General features: G+C 37.6%; 1 protein-coding gene across 6 annotated transcripts in view; it reads left to right on the top strand.

Moving 5' to 3' along the window:
• The window catches only part of SANBR (SANT and BTB domain regulator of CSR), a 65,639-nt gene that overhangs the window by 24,474 nt on the left and 18,164 nt on the right, over nucleotides 1–23,001 (top strand). For 4 of the 6 annotated variants that reach the window (XR_010319463.1, XM_064276996.1, XM_064276995.1 and 1 more), the window contains 9 exons: nucleotides 3,212–3,372; nucleotides 4,565–4,651; nucleotides 4,759–4,869; nucleotides 7,174–7,297; nucleotides 9,389–9,541; nucleotides 17,684–17,829; nucleotides 19,371–19,470; nucleotides 20,717–20,749; nucleotides 21,553–21,652. Coding sequence is in view for 5 of the 6 variants with exons in the window: in XM_064276996.1 (XP_064133066.1) it covers nucleotides 3,212–3,372; nucleotides 4,565–4,651; nucleotides 4,759–4,869; nucleotides 7,174–7,297; nucleotides 9,389–9,541; nucleotides 17,684–17,829; nucleotides 19,371–19,470; nucleotides 20,717–20,749; nucleotides 21,553–21,652 (1,015 nt within the window). In the remaining variant the exon portion in view is untranslated. Of the gene's footprint in view, nucleotides 1–3,211; nucleotides 3,373–4,564; nucleotides 4,652–4,758; nucleotides 4,870–7,173; nucleotides 7,298–9,388; nucleotides 9,542–17,683; nucleotides 17,830–19,370; nucleotides 19,471–20,716; nucleotides 20,823–21,552; nucleotides 21,654–23,001 lie in introns of those variants that run through there. The other 2 variants (XM_064277000.1, XM_064276997.1) reach the window with 2 other exon arrangements.

The raw sequence follows: 23,001 nt of genomic DNA, 5'->3' as shown, positions 1-23,001 counted from the left end.
GGCAAGGAAGAAGTAAAGTTATCACTATTTGCAGATGACATGATTATATACACAGAAAACCCTAAGGAATCCTCCAGAAAACTACTGAAACTAATAGAAGAGTTTGGCAGAGTCTCAGGTTATAAAATAAACATACAAAAATCACTTGGATTCCTCTACATCAACAAAAAGAACACCGAAGAGGAAATAACCAAATCAATACCATTCACAGTAGCCCCCAAGAAGATAAGATACTTAGGAATAAATCTTACCAAGGATGTAAAAGACCTATACAAAGAAAACTACAAAGCTCTACTACAAGAAATTCAAAAGGACATACTTAAGTGGAAAAACATACCCTGCTCATGGATAGGAAGACTTAACATAGTAAAAATGTCTATTCTACCAAAAGCCATCTATACATTTAACGCACTTCCGATCCAAATTCCAATGTCATATTTTAAGGGGATAGAGAAACAAATCACCAATTTCATATGGAAGGGAAAGAAGCCGCGGATAAGCAAAGCACTACTGAAAAAGAAGAAGAAAGTGGGAGGCCTCACCTTACCCGACTTCAGAACCTATTATACAGCCACAGTAGTCAAAACAGCCTGGTATTGGTACAACAACAGACACATAGACCAATGGAACAGAATTGAGAACCCAGACATAGATCCATCCACGTATGAGCAGCTGATATTTGACAAAAGACCAGTGTCAATTAACTGGGGAAAAGATAGCCTTTTTAACAAATGGTGCTGGCATAACTGGATATCCATTTGCAAAAAAATGAAACAGGACCCATACCTCACACCATGCACAAAAACTAACTCCAAGTGGATCAAAGACCTAAACATAAAGACTAAAACGATAAAGATCATGGAAGAAAAAATTGGGACAACCCTAGGAGCCCTAATACAAGGTATAAACAGAATACAAAACATTACCAAAAATGATGAAGAGAAACCCGATAACTGGGAGCTCCTGAAAATCAAACACCTATGCTCATCTAAAGACTTCTCCAAAAGAGTAAAAAGACCACCTACAGACTGGGAAAGAATTTTCAGCTTTGACATCTCCGACCAGCGCCTGATCTCTAAAATCTACATGATTCTGTCAAAACTCAACCACAAAAAGACAAACAACCCAATCAAGAAGTGGGCAAAGGATATGAACACACATTTCACTAAAGAAGATACTCAGGCAGCCAACAGATACATGAGAAAATGCTCTCGATCATTAGCCATTAGAGAAATGCAAATTAAAACTACGATGAGATTCCATCTCACGCCAGCAAGGCTGGCATTAATCCAAAAAACACAAAATAATAAATGTTGGAGAGGCTGCAGAGAGACTGGAACTCTTATACACTGCTGGTGGGAATGTAAATGGTACAACCACTTTGGAAATCTATCTGGCGTTATCTTAAACAGTTAGAAATAGAACTACCATACAACCCAGAAATCCCACTCCTCGGAATAGACCCTAGAGATACAAGAGCCTTCATACAAACAGATGTATGCACAGCCATGTTTATTGCAGCTCTGTTTACAATAGCAAAAAGTTGGAAGCAACCAAGGTGTCCATCAACGGATGAATGGGTAAATAAATTGTGGTATATTCACACAATGGAATACTACGCATCGATAAAGAACAGTGACGAATCTGTGAAACATTTCATAACATGGAGGAACCTGGAAGGCATTATGCTGAGCGAAATTAGTCAGAGGCAAAAGGACAAATATTGTATAAGACCACTATTATAAGATCTTGAGAAATAGTAAACCTGAGAAGAACACATACTTTTGTGGTGACGAGGGGGGGAGGGAGGGAGGGTGGGAGAGGGTTTTTTATTGATTAATCAGTAGATAAGAACTGCTTTAGGTGAAGGGAAAGACAACACTCAATACATGGAAGGTCAGCTCAATTGGACTGGATCAAAAGCAAAGAAGTTTCCGGGATAAAATGAATGCTTCAAAGGTCAGCGGAGCAAGCGCGGGGGTCTGGGGAACATGGTTTGTGGGGACTTCTAAGTCAATTGGCAAAATAATTCTATTATGAAATCATTCTGCATCCCACTTTGAAATATGGCGTCTGGGGTCTTAAATGCTAACAAGCGGACATCTAAGATGCAGCAATTGGTCTCAACCCACCTGGAGCAAAGGAAAATGAAGAACACCAAGGCCACACGACAACTAAGAGTCCAAGAGACAGAAAGGGCCACATGAACCAGAGACCTACATCATCCTGAGACCAGAAGAACTAGTTGGTGCCTGGCCACAATCGATGACTGCCCTGACAGGGAGCACAGCAGAGGACCCCTGAGGGAGCAGGAGATCAGTGGGATGCAGACCCCAAATTCTCATAAAAAGACCAAACTTAATGGTCTAACTGAGACTGGAGGAATCCCGGCGGCCATGCTCCCCAGACCTTCTGTTGACACAGGACAGGAACCATCCCCGAAGACAACTCATCAGAAATGAAAGGGACTGGTCAGCGGGTGGGAGAGAGACGCTGATGAAGAGTGAGCTAATTATATCAGGTGGACACTTGAGATTGTGTTGGCAACTCTTGTCTGGAGGGGGGATGGGAGGATAGAGAGAGAGGGAAGCCGGCAAAATTGTCAAGAAAGGAGAGACTGAAAGGGCTGACTCAAGAGGGGGAGAGCAAGTGGGAGTAGGGAGAGAGATGTATGTAAACTTATATGTGACAGACTGATTGGATTTGTAAACGTTCACTTGAAGCTTAATAAAAGTTATTTAAAAAAAAAAAAAGTAAATAAATATACCTCAGGTTGGAGAGAAGGGAAGAAGGTCAGATGGGAACCCAACACAACTGAGGAAGTCCTGAATTGGCTGAGATTTTATTTCTGCCACCCAGAGAAATGGAGGCTTAAAGGTGTTACTTAGTTGTAGGCAGTGACATATCCTGTAACTTGAGTTTGTGAACTAAGATTTATACTTGTCACATCCATGAAGGGGGATCATTACTCAGTGTTTGAAATATTCCAAAAAGGTGAAAATTATTTTTCCTGGTATGTGCATGTATGTTTATAAACTTGACCTGCTGGGCCACTTTTGACCAGCATGTGTTAACTCAGATAGGCAAAACCTGGTCAGTGCCTAACAATACATGGGCTAGGCTTTTAATGACTTTTTGTCTTTGAAAAGTATTGATAAAACTTCATGCTACTACTTTCAAGATTAATTTTCCATTCTGTGTTTTTTTTTAGGTTGAACAGTGTATTCAGTATTGTCACAAAAACATGAACGCCATAGTAGCTACCCCATGTAACATGAACTGCATTAATTCAAGTCTTCTCACACGTATAGCTGATCTGTTCACACACAATGAAGTTGATGATTTAAAGGACAAGAAAGATAAGTTTAGGAGGTAATTTTATAAATTTATTTTTTAACCTGATGTTTCTGTTAGAAGAAATATATTTCTGTTTTATTTTAGTGTCTTTTAAGTGAAGTGGAATTTATCCAGAGCCAAGATGAAAATTAGTAATTAGTTATTTTACGTAATGTACACGTGCGTATATTGTGGTAGTGAATTAGATTAAGTATTACTCACGGTGGTGTGAGATGAGGCAAGTGATGGTCGTGTCACCAGGGACTGTTGAGACCACAGCAAGAAGGATACGCTCCTTTGTGGCAGAGGAGTGCCCTGATCTCATTTAATTTCCAGCGATCATTGTAGTTGCTATGTGGAGAACAGATTGTAAGCGTATCACAATAGAAGCAAGGAGATAAGTAAGAGATGACAGGGTGTGGACTGGGTAGACTCAGTGGGGCTGGAAAGAGGTAGGTGAATTCAGGGTATGTTAGAAAGATTTAACAAGTTTGTGATGAAATGGTGTGGGAAAAGAGAAGATTTGAGCTTGAGCAGCTAAGTGGATGGTGCTGCCATTTATGGAGAGAGGAAAGATTGGGGTGAAAGGAATCAAGAGATGAATTTCGATCTTAAGATTATTTAATCTGCTTATTGGACATTCAGGAATGAATGGCAGGGAGATAGTTGGATGTACAAGCCTGGAGTGAGGTCAGAGGTCAGAGTTTAAAACAGATATTTAAGAGTAAATGAAGTTTGAAGCCACGGAACTGGGTGAGATTTTGTGTTCTGTTCCAGAAATCTTTGCTTACCTACAGGTGGTGAAGATACTCTCCTGTGTTTTTTCTATTATCTGTCTTGAATTACTTGTCATATGCAGCATGAGGTAGCAGTCTATATGTGTAAAGTCTGCTTCAGAGTTCTTCATTTTGTTCATTGATTTGTCTATTCTTGTGTCAGTAACGCACTACCTTAATTATAACTTTTTATAGTAACAAAAGGTTAAAAATAGGTAGATGTTTGTTATTTTTCTTGTAAAACAGATTCTTGATGAAGCAGCTCTTGTTAATAGGTATGTTTACTTTGTAGAGCACCAATAATGTGTTATAAACCGCCAAAAAGTTCTCCAAGGATTTATTAACCTAATCTTACACATGTACAAATAGATCAGTGTTTATTTTAATGACTATCAAGTAACTTTAGTAAAGTAAATATAGAAAATTAATTTGTGTGTCCTTGTTGTTAATAGTAAACTTTTTTGTAAGAAGATTGAGAGACTGTTTGATCCTGAGTACTTGAATCCAGACTCTCGGGGTAACGCAGCCACGTTATACAGGTACGGTAACGGGTTCTCATTGCTGTGCTATGTGACGCAGCTAAACTCTCTACTTTTACTACATTTAAAATTTTCTTGAATGTTTTAGTGTCTTCTTCATGTTTCAGATGCTCTTTGTGTAAGAAGCTTTTAACAAAGGAAACAGAAAGAAGAATTCCCTGCATTCCTGGAAAAATCAATGTGGATCGGCATGGAAATATTATCTATATTCATCTAAGGTGTAGTGAAAATAAAATACACCATTTTTATGTGAATTTCTAATGTGTTTATCAAAGCGTAACTGTGCCTGTGAGGAACGGAATGTCCTTTTATGCATGTGGTCCGATTTTGATTTAGAAAGATGCTACCTTCAAAACAAGCTAAGGCGGCTTATAGAGGCTACATTTGACTTACCGAATAAGTTTCATGATTTTTTAAGCTTTAAAATAAAGTTATTGTGTATTAATCATGAAAGATTATATTCTGGTCAATGCCATTAAAATATAATTTCACTAACAGATTTTAATTATCTGTATAAATATATTGAATTTTATAAAAGAACTGAATTTACTTCCAAATGAATTTTGTCAAGTGAGGAAAAGTGTCTTTAAAATTGAATTTTCCATAATCTATTTATAGGTTCATCGTATTTCATCAGTATTCCATTAACCCATACCTTGTTTTTTTTCTTTTTAAATACAAAACAAGTTCTCATTCTGAAATGGGGGGGAGGGAGGTGTAAATTGGTTCAATATTTCAGGAAGGCAGATACTTTAAAATGTGTGTATTCTTTGACAATACCAAACTGCTAGGAATTTATCCACAGAGGTGATGTTGGACTTATATTTATTGCTCTGTTTTTAAAGTAGCAAAATAAATAGATAAACACCTACCTAATTAAACACATTAAAATCTATCCATTCTTGATGTGTACCCTTTAAGAGTAATGTGTACCCTTTAAGAGTAACGTGTACCCATTGAGAGTAATGTGTACTCTTCAAGAGTAAAGCATGTACTGTGCTTACATAAGAGGTTATTAGTGGTAAATTAAGTGAACAAAAACATAAAACAAAACTGGAAGTATGTTCATGTCACGAAGTTGTCAACTGTGGTGTTACCTGTGGGTGTTAGCATTGTGGATGATTCTAGTTTTTACTTTCATTTTTCTTCTTTGTAAAGATGCACAGCATTTTATTAAAGGAAAAAAACCTACAAATTTTAGATTTAATACTGTAAATATTACAACAACAATGCAGGGAAACCTTTAACATTTGATTTTACTATTAATAGCACAGTGAACTTTAAAATGTTTCATTTTTCTCTCAGTAATCAAAGAATCTTCATTAGTTACTTTAAGCCCCTGGGATTTTACAGTTTTTTTTTTTTTTTTTGTCTCGAAATTTGATTCAACTTTTGAAAATTACTTCCATTATAACAGCATTGGAAATCCTGGTGGCGTAGTGGTTAAGTGCTACGGCTGCTAACCGAAGGGTTGGCAGTTCGAATCTGCCAGGCGCTCCTTGGAAACCGTATGGGGCAGTTCTACTCTGTCCTATACGGTCACTATGAGTTGGAATTGATTCGAGGGCACTGGGTTTTTTGGGTTATAACAGCAATAACTATTAATGTTAGTATGTGAAAAAATATTATTACCGTCAACACTAGGAGCCATGGTGGCGCAGTGGTTAAGAGCTCGGCTGCTAACCAATAAATGGGCAGTTTGAATCCACCAGCTGCTCCTTGGAAACCCTATGGGACAGTTCCACTCTGTCCTGTAGGGTCACTATGCGTCAGAATCGACTTGGGGCAGCATCAGTTTTTGTTTTTTTTTTTTTCAAGTCTGCTGTTGAGGCATACATTTTAAAAATTGTCTTTAAATAATTTTTAAAACAGATTGTTCCTATGTGATTTGAAATTCATGATGACATTTTGTTATTTGTTGAGCTATGGAAAAAAATAGCAAAAGTTAGAAAAGATTAAAATAAAGGTTTTAAAAAAAATAGGCACTGGAATTACACGTGATCATGGCAAGTTAGTTTTAAGCCTTTGCTATTTTTTAACTTTATATTATTTAATTACAAAATGTGTATTACCTAGACCAGGTTGTATATAACAAGCTATTTTAGTCAATTATTAGAAAATGTCTTTTGAAAATAATATAAAGAACTACTATATTAAGGAAATGTTTAGAATCACCGATAATTAATATCAACTTACCTTACAACACATGCAGTTATAATGAAGATTCTGTTTAACAATGTATTCCTAAGTCCTAATTGTTGGCCTGCTTCAAGCTGTGTTCGATTTATAACTCTATCCAGGTTAGCAAATAATCTGGCAGTGAACTTTTCATGCCTTTTCATGCCACAGAGTAAACTCCCAAAAGAAATTTTACCTCCCTTGTACTGCAGTCTATACTACACGCATTATTTGGGGAAATGTTCTTGGAAATAAGCCACAAACTTTAAAACACCTGTTTAAAACGTACGGTTTATATTGCTTGTTTGTAAAATAATGTAACATTTGAGGTTCTTTTTCCCCAGAGACAAGACTTGGGATGTTCACGAGTATTTGAATAGTTTTTTTGAAGAATTAAAATCTTGGAGAGATGTATATTGGCGCTTGTGGGGAACCGTCAACTGGCTGACTTGCTCAAGATGTTGTCAAGTGAGCATTTTTTTATCCTCTTCTGCAAACATTGAGGAAAAGACCCTTTTAATATATTCGGTTTGATTAGTATGTTTGATTGTGTTTGGACAATATCTGACATCTCTTTAAGAATCTAGTAGAAAAATAACAGTTAAACGGTTAAACATTGCCTACATCTGGCCTCGTTTCTCTGTCATGTTTCTTCCTCCCCCTTTTTATTTCCATCGCTGCAGCAATCAGTGCCTTGCTCAATTTTTAGAAAAACAACAGGTTTTAAGTGACCAAATCCATTTTCTCAGTATGAAAAAAAAAAATGCAATACCCTCCTTTCCCCTAATTATTTCTAGCCAAAACTGTTTTTCCACTGGCCCATAAGTTTCTTTAGAAACCCAGAAGCACCTTTGCAGACTGGGTGCTGATATGTGCCCTTTTATCACAATGACTGTGTTCCCAAAAAAAGTTCTAGTTCATGTTTTACGAAGGAAATCTATAATAAAAACACCAGAAACCTTGCTATTTGAAGGACTCTAAGGTAAACCCACCTGTACCTGGTGGTCTAGTGGCTAGGATTCTCTGCTTTTGCCACCATGGCCCTTTTATAAAGTAAGCAGGTCTTTATAGTCCCGCTCATTCCTAATTAATCTTATGTGTAAATTCAGAGTGTTCTGTGTAAGATTTCCTATGAACCCTGAAGTCTCCCTGCCCTGTCGATTTTATTATCTCATGTGGGTGATTATTTTCAGTGGAGGGATGGAAGAGCAGCTTATCAAAACCATTAGGGATAGGATTTTTTCAAACTGCATAAGTTCCACCTAACTGACTTCCTACGTACCCATGTTTTTTTGAAAATCAGGTTTACTGAAGTACTTTGGCACTTGGCATTGTCAGTTGTTTTTTTTGTTTTGTTTTGTTTTGTTTCATTTTCAAACCAGCAGAAAAGTAGTGAGCCATCCCATGATTGGGGTATCGCTTATAATCAATCAGGGATATCAAGCTTCTAAAACCAGACTTGCTTAGCATGTTAGAATGCAGAAAATTTGGGGGAGTTTTTTCTAACAAATTGAATAATGATTTTTAATATTTATTATGGAGAGTTTATAAACCACCTGAATTTGTATGCAAAATATTGTGTGTATGAGAGTGTACACCTGATAGCTTTCATCAGACTCTCAAAAAAATTTTTTTAATTAAAAACCTTTGTTTCGAAATCATAATTGGAACTAAGAATTCTGAATTATAGTTATTCTGTCTTGCTTTTGTTTTCAGGATTGTCACTGTTTAGAATTGTTAATTTTGTTATGTTCTTAGAATTTTAACCAACTTATAAACATATCTGAAACCTATTATTTTATAATTAAACCTTGATAAGTTTTTTCACTCATGATTCAGAGTTACTCAACAGTTCTCATTAGTACTGATGCTAAATATGTAGCTTAAATAGTATATCAGGGAATAATCAAGTTAGGCAAACTTATGTTTTACTTTCCACTGAAAACTGTTGAGGTGACTAGCCAGTTATAAAATTGCATGAACATCAAGGTCAGTTTACCATTACCCACTACCATCAAGTTGATTCCGACTCACGGCGACCCTGCAGGTCAGAGTGGCACTGCCCCGTAGGGTTCCCAAGGCTGTAGCCTTTATGGAAGCAGATGCCGCTTTCCTCCTGAGGAGCAGCTGGTGGGTTCAAACCATTGACTGTTCGGCTAGTAGCCGAGCACTTTAACCACTGGGCCACCAGGGCCCCTAAGATCAGTTTAATCCACCTGAAATTTGAATAAAGTTTTGTGTGCCACCAAGTCACTCATTTTTAAGTGTACAACTCAGTGATTTTACAGTGAATTTATGGAGTTGTGTGGTCATCTTCACAATCCAGGTTTAGAGCATTTCCATCACCCTAGAAGGTCCCTCGTGGTCATTTGTAGTCACCCCCCATTCTCACCCCTACCCCAGGCAACCACTAATCTACTTTGCGGCTCCATAGATGTGCCTTTTCTGTACAGTACATGTCAATGGAATCATACAGTATGCGATCTTCTTGTGTTTTGATAGGCATAATTTCCTTGTGGAAGCAGTAATGGTTTATTTTTACGTACTTCTTTTCTTCAGGCTTTTCTCTGTACTGAATTCTCACACTGTCAGTATCACTCAGAAACAGTGGTCTACCCCACTGCAGCGAGCTCACCAAGCACCGTGGGCACTGGAATTTATCCCTGCTGCAACCAAAAAGTTCTTCGGTTTGATCCCACTCAGCTGACAAAGGTAAATTTTGAATATTGCCCATTTGTAGTTACATACAGCACTCACTAACACTTTTTATTTAAATCCTCTCCCCTTTTGTTATTTTTAAAGTTTAAAAGTAATACATCCATATAGAAAACACTTCAAACAATACATAAATATTTTGAGTAAAAAAAAAAGAAACCCCTCTTCACACCGCTCCCACCTTCTCCACCTCTTCTTAGTTAACAGTTTCGTTTGTATTTGTATACTTATTTGTATACTTCAAGTACAAATTATATATAATTTTTATATTGGAAATGAGATCATGCTATTTATATTATTATTTCACTCAGTGATATACCTAAGTTATCTCTCTGTGTCATTTTATATTGGAAAGGAGATCACGCTATTGATATTATTCTTTCACTGAGTGATATACGTAGATTATCTCTCTGTGTCGTTTTATTTAGCTGCTGTGTAATATTCAAAGCTGTGTGTATATCCCAGTTTATTTAACCATTCTCCTATTGGTGAACATTTAGGTTGTTCCCAGATTGATGGTATTACAGTGTTTCAGTGAACACCCTTGCGCGCGTATCTTGGTGTAATATGTGAGTATTGCAATAGGTTAGATTCCTTGGTCACTAACACTTTTGGAATCGTTATGTCATTAAATTTCATGAGTGAATGAAAGGAACCTAAAGCTCTTCCTTGTCATCATCCAGACAAAAAATATTTATAACACTAAAATGTACCATTCGCTGTGCAAAGTAGAGAGCAGTGTGTAAAATTAGTTTCTGTGTCCATGGAGCTTATAGTTCAGTCATTAATATCAAAAAGGAAAAAAAAAAAGGTATACAAAGAGTTGTAAAATTGTACCTCTGATGAGTGTTTGAAGAAGTACACAGGGCCACAAATGTCTATAATAAGCTGCTGTCACCTGGCCATTGAAGTCAGGGAATGCCCCCTTAAGGAGTCGACATTTGGGTGAGATCTGAAGGATAATAGGTGCGTGTGAGGCAAAGATGGAAGGAATAGCATTCCAGTCAGAGCAGCAAGGCCTAAAGGAGACTGAAAGAAGGCTGCTGTGGCCATTACAGAAAACATGCCTAGTCCCAGACAAGGCCAGAGAGGTAGGTAGGGGCCGCACCATGCAGAGCAGGACTTTGTAGGCCATGTTAGAGTTTTTCTTTTATCCTGAATTTGGAAAATACCAGTTGCAGTGAAGAGAATGGTTTATGGGTTAGTCTGTGGATTCAGGCACAAGAGGGAGCTACTATAGTACTCTTAGACAGGATGATAGCTTGGACTAGGGTAGTAGAGATGCAAAGAAGTGGATGAATTCAAGATTTAGGAGGTAAAACTGAAATGACTTAATAGATAGTATTGTGGAGAGAGGGAGAGAAGTCAAGGATGACTCAGTTTCTTGCTTGTGCAAGATGGTAGCATTATTCACTGAAGAGGAAACAGCAGAAGAAATGAGGTTTAGAGAGAAGCCCATGAATTCTATTTGAGATACTTTATGGTATACTTGGCAGAGACTGTTAGATTTATGGGTTTGGAGCTCAAAGAAGTAGTCCAGGCTAGAATTAATAGTTTGTAAGACTTCTTGCAAATAAGTAATAATTGAAGGAAGCCACCAGGTATTGGTAAATGTAAGAGCAAAAGGGTCTAAGGATGAAGCCTAAAGAAAAGACAGCATTTAAAGGCTAGATAGAGAAGTATGAGCCTGCAGAGAGTAATCAGGAGCAGCCAGATGATGGGAGGAAAACCAAGGATGTTATCATGGAAGTTAAAGAAGCAGTATGTAAAGAAAAACAGACCAGTCCTTGGTGCCAAGTACTGTGGAAAGGTCAAATAAAATAAAGGAAGAAACATATCCTTTAGCTTTGGTGACCTGGAGTTCACTAGTGACCTTAGCATGGGCTGTTTTGGTGCAGTGCTACATCCAGAAGCCATATTGGTGGGGGGCGAGGGGTGAGTAGGTGGTGAATTGGAGGAAGTATGAATAAGAGCTCTTTGGGGAAATTTGAGCAAGGAAGGAGAAGGATCAGTAATTAGGTTACGGATGTTTATTGTTTTTGTTTTGTTTTCGAAGGAGAGACACTTTAAAGTCAGTGGAGAGGATCCCATTGAGAAGGAGAGGCTGATAGTGTAAGATTCATGAGGAAGAAGAGTGGCATGGGATCCTAAGCACAAGTGGCTGTGTTAGTTTAGACAAAAGGAAAGACAGCGTCTCTATTATAAACGGAGGAAGAATAGGATGATTGCAGATATTATTAAAATTGGGAGTGTCTTTTGGATGATAACTTGTTCCAATCCATTGCCTTTCCTATTCTATGTAAAATAGAAGGTAAAGCCATCTTCTAAGAGAGAAGGTTCCAGGGTTTAAAGAAAGCACAGAAAGTTTGAAATAGTTGTTTCGGAAAACAGGGAAGTGAATTTTCTAGAGAAATGTAGGTTGTCAGGTAGTTTAAGGACCCTTTAGAGGTTGGTAATCATAAATTTATAGTGAAATCCAACTTGCCTTTTTATATCACTTTCATCACCGGCCTTCGACTGTGAGTACAGGCATGGAGAAAATGGGTCTTTGAGCTCCCCTAGAGTTGGTGTTTTCCCAGATAGGTACGATGAAGTTTAGGGGCAAGGGATTTTGGACATAGGCATGAATGTTACTGAAACGATGGATCATGAAATATAAATTGGATTAGGTTTGTCATGTTTGCAATCTGTTACTAACTTTGATTCATCAGAAATTTTATTGGTGAGGTAATAAGGTTCCTTTATGTAATGTTCATATTTAAGGTTTTAGGTATGTATTTTGCATATACAAAGCTATTTTAAATTGGATGTGAGACTTTGAGCAAAACTGGATTAGCTTTGACAGGCCCAAGGTGTTTCATTAATTCCTGATTACTGTTATGTTTTAGTGTAAACATGATTTTTAGTTATCGCATTTATCTGTGTTCAAGATGTTTCCATTTTAACAATCACGTTTCCACAGTGTTTTGAACTAAATAGACTTCTAAAAATTGTAACTCTTTTGCTTGTTATTATCTATTTATTGATTCATTAACTATTAATACTCATTTTGAGAGAATTCAAGGAATAAAATAGTAATTAAATTGTATGATAAGCCTGGTATGCAACTTAATGGATAACAATTGAGATGATTTCTAGTTGAAATCTAAATAGCTCATATAGTGATTTATATTTTCAGTAATAGCAAACTAAGTAATTCAGACCAATCCTCCCATCAAAAGTGAACCAAAAAAAGTAGATGGAATGTAAAGGCCATCGTATTAAAAGCATCAAAGAGCTAATGGGATAGTAAGGAATTAGCATAAAGATACGGGAGATAATGGGAACCTATAGAAGTGAACTGGTACTAAGGGCCATCTTTGTTTTGGGGGCGATTACCAAACTGGAAGAGGTGGCTGGGAGGCTAAGCTGTATCAGGATGTGTGAAAGTGGTCAGGGTCCAAGGTCTGCTAAGAGTAGAAACATGAATGAATAATATCCCACCCGTACACCGTGAGTAGTGTTCCCAAAGAAAATAAGCATATACCCAAAGCAAACCAGCCCTTGCCTGGATAGCATCCTGGCTTTGATTCATTTGGGTGGCCCAGAAAATTTCAAGCTGTGAATTTGGATTAAGGTAATCTTAGATTGCCACTGTCCCAAGACACCTGAAAAAAGCAGTAAAAACCTTCTTTGGAGAGAGGGGACATTATTCTAGGCCTCTGCTTATTTCTACAAATAGTTTTTCTAACAAAATATTCAGCACACAAAGATAATGTGACATAGATGGAAACAAATTATCATGAATGGGAACAGCAGAAACTTAGACAACAGAACCACAAATATTGGAATTATTGACATGGACTGAAAAAAAAATAGGATTACTAGTTTAGATTAATATAAGCCAAGCTTGGAAATTTTTAGCAGGGAATTAATTATAAACTATAAAAAGCGACGAAGAATGTTTAAACGAAAACAAGGATGCTAAAACTGAAAAAGTCAATAACAAATTTAAACTCAGGGACAAATTTAGCAGCGTATTAAGACACAGCTGAAGAAGGAATTAGTTAACTGAAAGGTAAGTCAGAAGAAAGTATCCAGAATGAAGTACAAAATGGTGAGAAATTTAAGAGAGTAAGAGATCTGGAGGGTACAGTGAGAAGATATGACACGTATTTAACTGCATTCTCAATAGGAGAAGAGAAAGAGAATGGCAGAATTCGAAGAGAGAGTAACTGAGATTTTCAAAACCTTTGGAAGATGTTATGTTTTCAAGAATTCCAGTGATTCCCAATAGGATAATAAGAAATCTGTACCTACACATGTCATAGTGAACCTGAAGAAAGTCAAAAACAAAGAAGACATTTTAAAAGCAGCCAGTGGGAAAAAGTATGAAATCGCTTCAAAACATCAGTAATTACAGAACTCACTTCTCAACAGTGACAGTGGAAGCCAGAATACAGCCCACAAGGTCTTCAGTGTACTAAGAGAAATAATTCATCTAGAAATCTATGCCTTCGCTTAAATATTCTCTAAAGGCAAAATAAAGACATGTTTAGACAAACAAAAACTGAGGCAATTTGTAACCAGCAAATTGCTTTAAAAGAAATGCTAAAGGATGTTCTTGACATGCAAGAAGGAATGGAGACCAAAGAAAGAAATGAATATATTGGTAATTCTAAATGAACGTTGACTATATTAAAACAATGATGGTAATGTTTTGTGGATGTATACATATGTATGTGATGTGTAATATAGTAAATATATAATTACATGTCAACTATATTAATAATTCAAAAAATATAAAATAATTAATATATACTATGCAATGTAAAGTATAAATTTAAAACCCTGCAACAATAGCCTGTAAGCCAGGAGGGTGATGAAATGGAATTTAAAAGGTCTTGCATTATCTGGGAGGAGGGTATTAATGTTAGACTTTGGTAAGTCAAAAACGCAAGTTATAAGTTCTAGGATAACCACTAAAAGGCTAAAAGAATGTATAACTTCAAATTAATGTGTGTGAGGGGAGGGTGGAATGATTCTTAAAAATCCAAAAGAAGAGAAAGAGGAACACTGAAGAGCATATAATCGGGTAGTGGATATAAGCTCAAATTTACATTAAATAGTTTAAGTGTTCCAGTGAAAAGACAGAATGTGTCAGTGTGTGATGGGGGAAGGGAAGCAAATCTCTTAAGAGAGAGATCTAAAACATACCGAAAAACCAAAACCCATTGCCATTGAGTCGATTTCAACTCATATCTCTTAAAGAAATTTAACCAGTAAAAATAGTTTTTCCACAAAGAAAACTGTTTACACCCAGATTCCTGTACGAGCAGATTCTACCAACTGTTTAGGGAAGTAATGGCAAACTTGAACAAACTCTTCCAGGAAATGAAAAAAGCACATTCCCCAAATCATTTTATGAGGCTAATATAATTTATGAAAAGCTGACAAGAACAATATGGCGAAGGAAAATTATAGGGCACTGTTACTCATGAATATGAATTCAAAATCTGTAAACAAAGTCTTCGCCATCTAAATCCAGCAATATATAAAAAGGATACTTATCATGGAGAACTTGGGTTTATTTTTAGGCTGCAAGATTGGTTTAACACTAGACAATCAGTATAATTTGCTACAATAACACGTTAAAGGGGAAGGTTGATCTCTTAAAAATCAACTTACAAAAATCAGTTGTATTTCTATATACCAACAGAATTAAAAAATGAAATTTATTAAAAACCATTTACAACAGCATGAAAACTGTCAAGTCCCAGGAATAAATCTAAGGAGCCCGGATGGTGCAATTGTTAAGCCTCAGCTGCCAAGGAAAAGGTTGGTGGTTGAAGCCCACCAGCCGCTCCGCAGGAGAAAAGACCTAGTGATCTGCCTAGGAAATACTATGGGGCAGTTCTGCTTTGTTATATAGGATGGCTCTGAGTCGAATCGACTTGATGGCACACAGCAACAACAGGAATAAATCTAACAATAGGTGCAAGACCTCTACAAAGAAAACATAAAACATTATTGAGAGAAAATAAAGAAGACTTAAAAAATGATAGTATTGTTGTACCATGTTCATAGATTGGAAAACTTACTATTGTAAGATGTGGGTACTTGTCAAACTGATCTATATAGATCAATGCAATCTCAATAAAAATCCCAATAAATTTTTATTAGGAACTTTGCTAAGCTGACTCTAAGATTTATATGGAAATGCAGAGGGCCAAGTAGAGTCAGAATACTCTCAGAGATGACAAAGGTAGAAGGACTTACTAGATACCAAGATTTATTATAAAGCTGTGATAATTTAGACAGGTGATACTGGCAAAGAGACAAGTGGACGTAGAAGAGAACAGAATACAGGTAGTTTCCGACTTAAGACGTATTCGAGTTACTACAAACCACACTTAACAGCAGTGTTTTGGGGGGAGGGGGTCTTGGTACATCTTATCGTTAGTACTGTGTACTATGTATGCTGTTGGAGCACGTAATTTGCTGTTGCTACAACTCTCAGGTGTTCATTCACAGGTGTTCAAAGATAGGATTTATAAAGATACTGATAATAAAAGGCACTAATAATGACAACTAAAAAAATGATATTTAACCTATGTCAGAACCGACTTAAGGCAGTCATGAGTCAGGGACTGCCTGTGTAGAAACAAAGCCACACGTATGTGGAAAGGTGGCTGACCAAAGTGGCACCCAGAGCACTGGGCAAAGGGTGGCCTTTCCCAAAGAGAGGTGCTAGGACATTTGGGTACCAATATGGGAAAAAAATAGAATTGGGCATCTGTCCCATTCTATCACAAAAAAAGGAACATATGTGAAAAAATCCCACCCAGTGCCTTTGAGTCGATTCCGACTCATAGCGACCCTATAGGACAGAGTAGAACTGCCCTACAGAGTTTCCAAGGAGCGCCTGGCGGATTCGAACTGCCGACCCTTTGGTTAGCAGCTGTAGTGCTTAACCACTACGCCACCAGGGTTTCCCATATGTGAAGGGCAAACTAATAAAGCTGTTAACAGATAATACCATAAAGGAAGAGATTGATAAATTCATCAGTTATATTAAATCAATTAAGACTGAGAAGACAAACTCACAGGTAGAAAGGGATATTAGCAACACATATATCCGTAAAAGGTTCATATTAAAAAGATTGGCAATTCAAACCCACCCAGAAACACCTCAAGAGACAGGCCTGGCAGTCTGCTTCTGAAAGGTCACAGCCGTGGAAACCCTGTAACATTCTGCTCTGCACCCATGAGTCACTGTGAGTTGGGATCTGCTCTACAACAACAGTCATTCACAATGTTGTGTAACCATACCATACTAAGAATATATTGTAAGACTCCTATAAATCAATAAGAAAAAAAAAAGACTAGGTATTTCACACAAGAAAAAAATTCTCATGTCCAGTAAACGTATAAAGGAGCTCAACCTCATTTGTAATTGAGGAAGTGCATATTAACACCACAATGAGATGCCACTACACACCCACCAGAAAATTAAAATGTCTGAGTGTTAGCAAAGGACGTGGAGTAACGGGAAGTCTCATATGCTGTTGATCGCAATATATTTGACACATGCATGTACTTGTGCCCCAGGAAACATGTAAAAGAATGTTTATAGCAGTATTTGTGCTGTCCCCAAACTGGAAACAACCCATCTATCAACAGGAAAATGAATAAATTGTGTTCATTCATACAGTGGAATACTATGCATTAAAGCAAATGTTACTGTTACATGCAATACCATGGGACTGAATTATAAAAATAAAATGTTTAAACAAAAGGGGCAAAACTAACAGTACTGTTTCGGGGTGCACACCCTTAGATGGTAAAAGTATAAAGTAAAGCAAAGAAGTGATCACCATCGAAGTCAGGAGAGGGGTCACCTTTTGGTGAGAGAGAGACCTTTGTGATTGGGGTTGGGCACATGTGGGCTCCTGGAGTGTTGACAGCATTCTGTTTCTTGATGTGCATGGTGGTTACAGTGCTGTTCTAGGGTATTATGTACATTTGTGTTTCATGATCTTTTCTGTATATTTTCACAAGAAAATTTGTAAAATGGTTGATATGGCTGGTGAAAGAAAGTCAAAAACATGGAGTGATCTTTGAAGGAATGTCTCTAACGTAGTGTCTCTTACATGACAGGGTTGTAAAGTGAGGGACCACATGGTTGCTCTTTGTGATCAAGGTGAAGGTGGGGATTTGCTGTCCTGTCCGACCACTAGAATACTGGACGATCTGCTCAGTCACAAAGATGTCATTGTTGTGCCTTTTTCTAAAGATACAGTTAGGTGAGAAAAAACAAAACCAAACAAACCACTGTACTGCAGCTTTATTCAGTGGTTCCCACCTCAGAATTCCCTGTCCCTAGTACTTCCCCAAATCAGTAATGTCAGTCCTCAAATAGTTTACATTACTTCAGAAAACTTCACTGAAATTACGTGTTAACTTCCAATAAGAGCAAACAAATGTTTGCAAAACATTTTAAAATATTGGCAGTCCAAGAAGAGGGAAAATTAGTGAAAGGGGTCATTAGTGATAAAACTAGTAAAGAGGTCATTGGTGATTAAACTAGTGAAGGGTCATTGGTGATTAAACTAGTGAAGGGTCATTGGTGATTAAACTAGTGAGGGTCATTGGTGATTAAACTAGTGAGGGTCATTGGTGATTAAACTAGTGAGGGTCATTGGTGATTAAACTAGTGAGGGTCATTGGTGATTAAACTAGTGAAGGGTCATTGGTGATTAAACTAGTGAAGGCATCATTGTGATTAAACTAGTGAGGGTCATTGGTGATTAAACTAGTGAGGGTCATTGACGATTAAACTAGTGAGGGTCATTGGGTCATTGATGAAAACTAGTGAGGGTCATTGGTGATTAAACTAGTGAAGGGTCATTGGTGATTAAACCTAGTGAGGGTCATTGGTGATTAAACTAGTGAGGGTCATTGGTGATTAACTAGTGAAGGGTCATTGGTGATTAAACTAGTGAGGGTCATTGGTGATTAAACTAGTGAAGGTCATTGTGATTAAACTAGTGAGGGTCATTGATTAAACTAGTGAGGGTCATTGATTAAACTAATGAGGGTCATTGGTGATTAAACTAGTGAAGGGTCATTGATTAAACTAGTGAAGGGTCACTGGTGATTAAACTAGTGAGGGTCATTGGTGATTAAACTAGTGAAGGGTCATTGGTGATTAAACTAGTGAAGGGGCCATTGGTGGTTAAACTAGTGAAGGGGTAGTTGGTTAAACGAATGAAGGGTCATTGGTGATTAAATAGTGAAGAGGTCATTGGTGATTAAACTAGTGAAGGGTCATTGGTGATTAAACTAGTGAAGGGGTCATTAGCGATTAGACTAGTGAAGGGATCACTGGTGATTTAAAATGTTGAGACCTTCAGTCCAATTTTTAAGGTTTTCCCCCCAACTTGCTTACACCCTTCTTAAATGCTTGATTGATACAATCAGAAAGTTGATGGTTCAGATAATTTTTCCATGAGTTCAAACTCCTTGAATTCAGTAATTTCTGACATTATCCATCATTATCCAGTTGCAGCAGGCTGTCATGTTGGGGATTGGGGGGCCTTTAGTGGCGGCAGTTCCCAAAGCAGTACCAATCGTAGCAGCCTTTTCATCGTCTGGCATGCATGATGCTTGTAGTGTAATGGTGCTCCCCTGTTAGGGTGTCTGTTAGGTGAGTCACCAGATGAATTAAGAAATACAAATGTTGAACTGGCATAACTGCCTTTCTTTCTAAAGAGTGATTTACAAAATATTCACAATAAAAAAGTCATAACTTCACTGAAATTTTTAAATATGTTTTTCTTTCAAGTGATTCTGGGGTTGGCCCCTGTGAGGAAAAGGGTCTAGACTGTGATGTTTTACTGGAGACAAATCCACCATGGGGCCCCAGAACTGGGGAGCTCAATGCTGTGAGTAGCTTGTTTCACTTGTTCTTTATGTAAACAATTGATCGGTTTGAATGGAAATTAAGAATTTCAGTTAATCTAGCACTTACTGATTACCTGATTATAACAAGGTATGATGATGAACTGATAGGACTACAGGGTAATAGGACATATCCCTTGCTCTGGAAGAATTAATAACTAATGGATGTAAATTTTGAAACAAATACCATAACTGGTCTTCACGGTGTTTATTATGAACAGGTCATGACTTGAGGAATGCAGGTACAGGTAGTTCCCAACCTAGGACGTGTTATAGTCATGGCGGACCACATTTACAACCGTCTGGTTTTTTGTTTTTATCTTATCGTTAGTAATATCTTACTACATACAGTGTTGCAGCATGTAATTTGCTGACGTTATCATTCTCATGCCAACCCCCAAAGAAAAAAAAAAAGGCAATAATAATAGAAACTTAAAAACAAATGAGCTATTTGACCTCCGTCAGAACCGACTTAGGATGGAGTTGTCAAGACAGAACCCTGTCGTAAGTCACGGTCTGCCTATAGCGTGACTGGGATATTTTGTTTCCTTCTAGTTCTAGAAACTGTTCCCTATGTAAAATTCTTATTTATTGTCATTGTAATCAGGAATGCATTTAATATTTCAAAGACTTCAAAACTGAGATAGCATTTTTAAGGTAACCAGAAAGCTTTGGTTCCTTCGACTCCTCTTATGGGCTAAGGAATCTCTGTTGGCCTGTGAACTTCCAGCCCTTCTTGTTGGCTGGAGTAGCAGTTATTTCAGAAAGTGAAATACTCAATGTAAAGTGCTTTATAAACCCCAGAGGGGTGTATGTTCAGTCATTAACATTTATTTGTGAATTATATGCAAAACAGCAAATTGGGTTTCTTAAATATCCATGTATGATCTGGTTCCTTAATTTATAATAAAATATAAACATTAAAAAGTTATTGCAATAGGTAAAAAATAGATTACATTATTGCTGCATGTGGTTTACTTGTCATTTGGAAACGGCACTGGAAAAAGGCTAACGCTTCTTCTTTAAACATCCGCACTGTCCCCTAGGCAAGGCACGTTACAGATTGCGGTCTGTAGTTTCAGCCTGCGTTGTAAGTTATGTTCCAGCCTTTAGGATAGCTGTACTTGTAGCATCCTCAGCTCTTCTGTAGTATCCATGGGAAGTCGTAAGGGAAGACAACCTGGGTAGATGCAGATTTACTAATCTCTTCTTCCTCTGTCTTTTTTACAGTTTTTGTCACTGAAAAACTGGACTCTGCAGCTGGTAAAGGAGCAGTTATATTCAGCTCTTGTGGATCTCCTTGTCCCTAAATTAAAGTTTAATTTAATTGCATCTTGTCAGTATCTTATTTTGCAAATTATAGTTAATTATGTAGCTTTCTTTTCAGCCTATACAATTTTTCACTTACTAAACATGCCATTAAGACAGACACATACTCCATTATCTGGCTGCGTAACCCTTTTGTATGTCTAAGTGACTTTTTAAAAATCACTTTTAAGTTACGTTTAGGACATTGAACAAAGCAACGAATCTATTCTAATTATGGATTAATTTGTTTACCTGTTTGCCATTACTACGCCGTCTGCCGCCAGCACTGGAGAGAATGGAATGGGAATTTGGGTTGGTGATGACAGTCGATACAGTGGATAGATAGATACAGGAAGTGATCCAAGACTCTTTCACCCAGAGAATGTGCACACCTGCTTGCTCAGGACTACTTTAATATTGGAGATTGTTATGTTATAAATAATCACAATTTTTAGGGGCATACCCTCAACTGAGTGATACAGAGCTGCATTTCAACAGATACTGAGCGCTTGTTACGTGCCTAACACTGTGCTAAATTCTGTAAAGGAAATAAAAATATTTGATGTGACATGATTCTGTCCTAAACGTAGAAATTGTTTTGTCATTTCCTGGATATTGTGTGAGACAGTGGTCATTTTATCAACTCGTGTTTGTTTCATTCATCCAAAATAAATTTAGATAAATGTGATTAAAAGAATTCATTAGACATGTGGTAATATTCCATCTGTAATAGTTTTTTTTTTTTTTTTTTAATTCAGAAACAGCAGTCATTGTTTTCGGAAGATGAAGAATATACCACTGGATCTGAGGTCACTGAAGATGAAGTTGGAGATGAAGAAGAAGTATCCAAGAAACAAAGTATTGATTTCTAAATTAAAATTGTTTACGTTTTATTGTTGTTCAGGTGAAAGTTTACAGAGCAAATTACCTTCCCATTCAACAATTTCTACAGTTTGTTTTGTGACATTGGTTGCAAACTCCTGAATGTGTCAGCACTCTACCCTCTTCCTACCTGGCTTCCAAACATCCATTTCTCCAGCTTTCCTGCCTCTACCATCCTTCTGAACTTTGGTTTTGGGACAATACTGCCCTTTAGATCTTGTATAGTTGATTGTTCTGGGGTATACATTACTCACTGGTGTTATTGTTCATTTTATAGAACTGTCTATCATATGGCTATAATGTGGGAATGATTTCAGTTCCAATTTTGAACGGTGGCTAAGGGCCATGGAAACCCTGGTGACATACTGGTTAAGAGCTACAGCTGCTAACCCAAAAGGTCGGCAGTTCGATTCCACCAGGCGCTCCTTGGAAACCATATGGGGCAGTTCTACTCTGTCCTATAGGGTAACTATGAGTTGGAATCGACTTGACAGGCTTTTAAGGGCCCTAGTTTCAGGGATTCCGGCAGTTTGTATCAGACCAGTAAGTCTGGTCTAATTTATGAGTTTGAATTTTGTTCTACGTCTCTGTCCATGACAGAGCCCTGGCAGCACAGTGGTTAAGAGCTTGGCTGCTAACCAGAAAGTTGGCAATTCGAATCTACCAGCCAGTTCTTAAAAACTATGGGGAGGTTCTACTCTCCCACAGGGTTGCTATGTGTCGAAATCAACTTGAGGGGAATGGGTTTGGATAGGTTTTTGGTGTGTCCATTTCCTACTGTTGTGTTCCCCAGGTGGTAGTAGCCAGGGATTGTCTAGTTCTTCTGGTCTCAGGCTAGTGAAGGCCATGGTTCATGTGGTGCCTTAGTCCTTTGGACTACTTGTTTCCTTGAGGCTTTGGTTTTCTTCACTCTTCTTTGCCCCAGATGGTAAGAGACCAATTGTTATATCACAGATGGCCACAAGCAAGTTTTTGAAACCCCAGTCACTACTCACCAAGGTAGGATGCAGAACTTTGTCTATATGGATTATGATATGCCAATACCCAGCCCTCAAGCCCAGTATCTCAGTCCTGGGAGGTGTATGGTGGAGAGATTGGAACACTTAGGCACTGCTGGTGGGAATGTAAAGTGATACAACCACTTTGGAAATCGATTTGGCCAGTCCTTAAAAAGCTAGAAATAGAACTACCATCCCAAATAAAAAATAGAACTACCATACAATCCAGCAATCCCACTCCTTGGAATATATCCTAGAGAAATAAGAGCCTTTACATGAACACCCATGTTTATTGCAGCACTGTTTGCAATAGCAAAGAGATGGGAG

This window comes from Loxodonta africana, chromosome 26 (assembly GCF_030014295.1).
Source record: "Loxodonta africana isolate mLoxAfr1 chromosome 26, mLoxAfr1.hap2, whole genome shotgun sequence".
NCBI lineage: Eukaryota > Metazoa > Chordata > Mammalia > Proboscidea > Elephantidae > Loxodonta > Loxodonta africana.
Note: the sequence above shows the minus strand (reverse complement) of the source record. Positions and strands in the feature narration are given on the sequence as shown.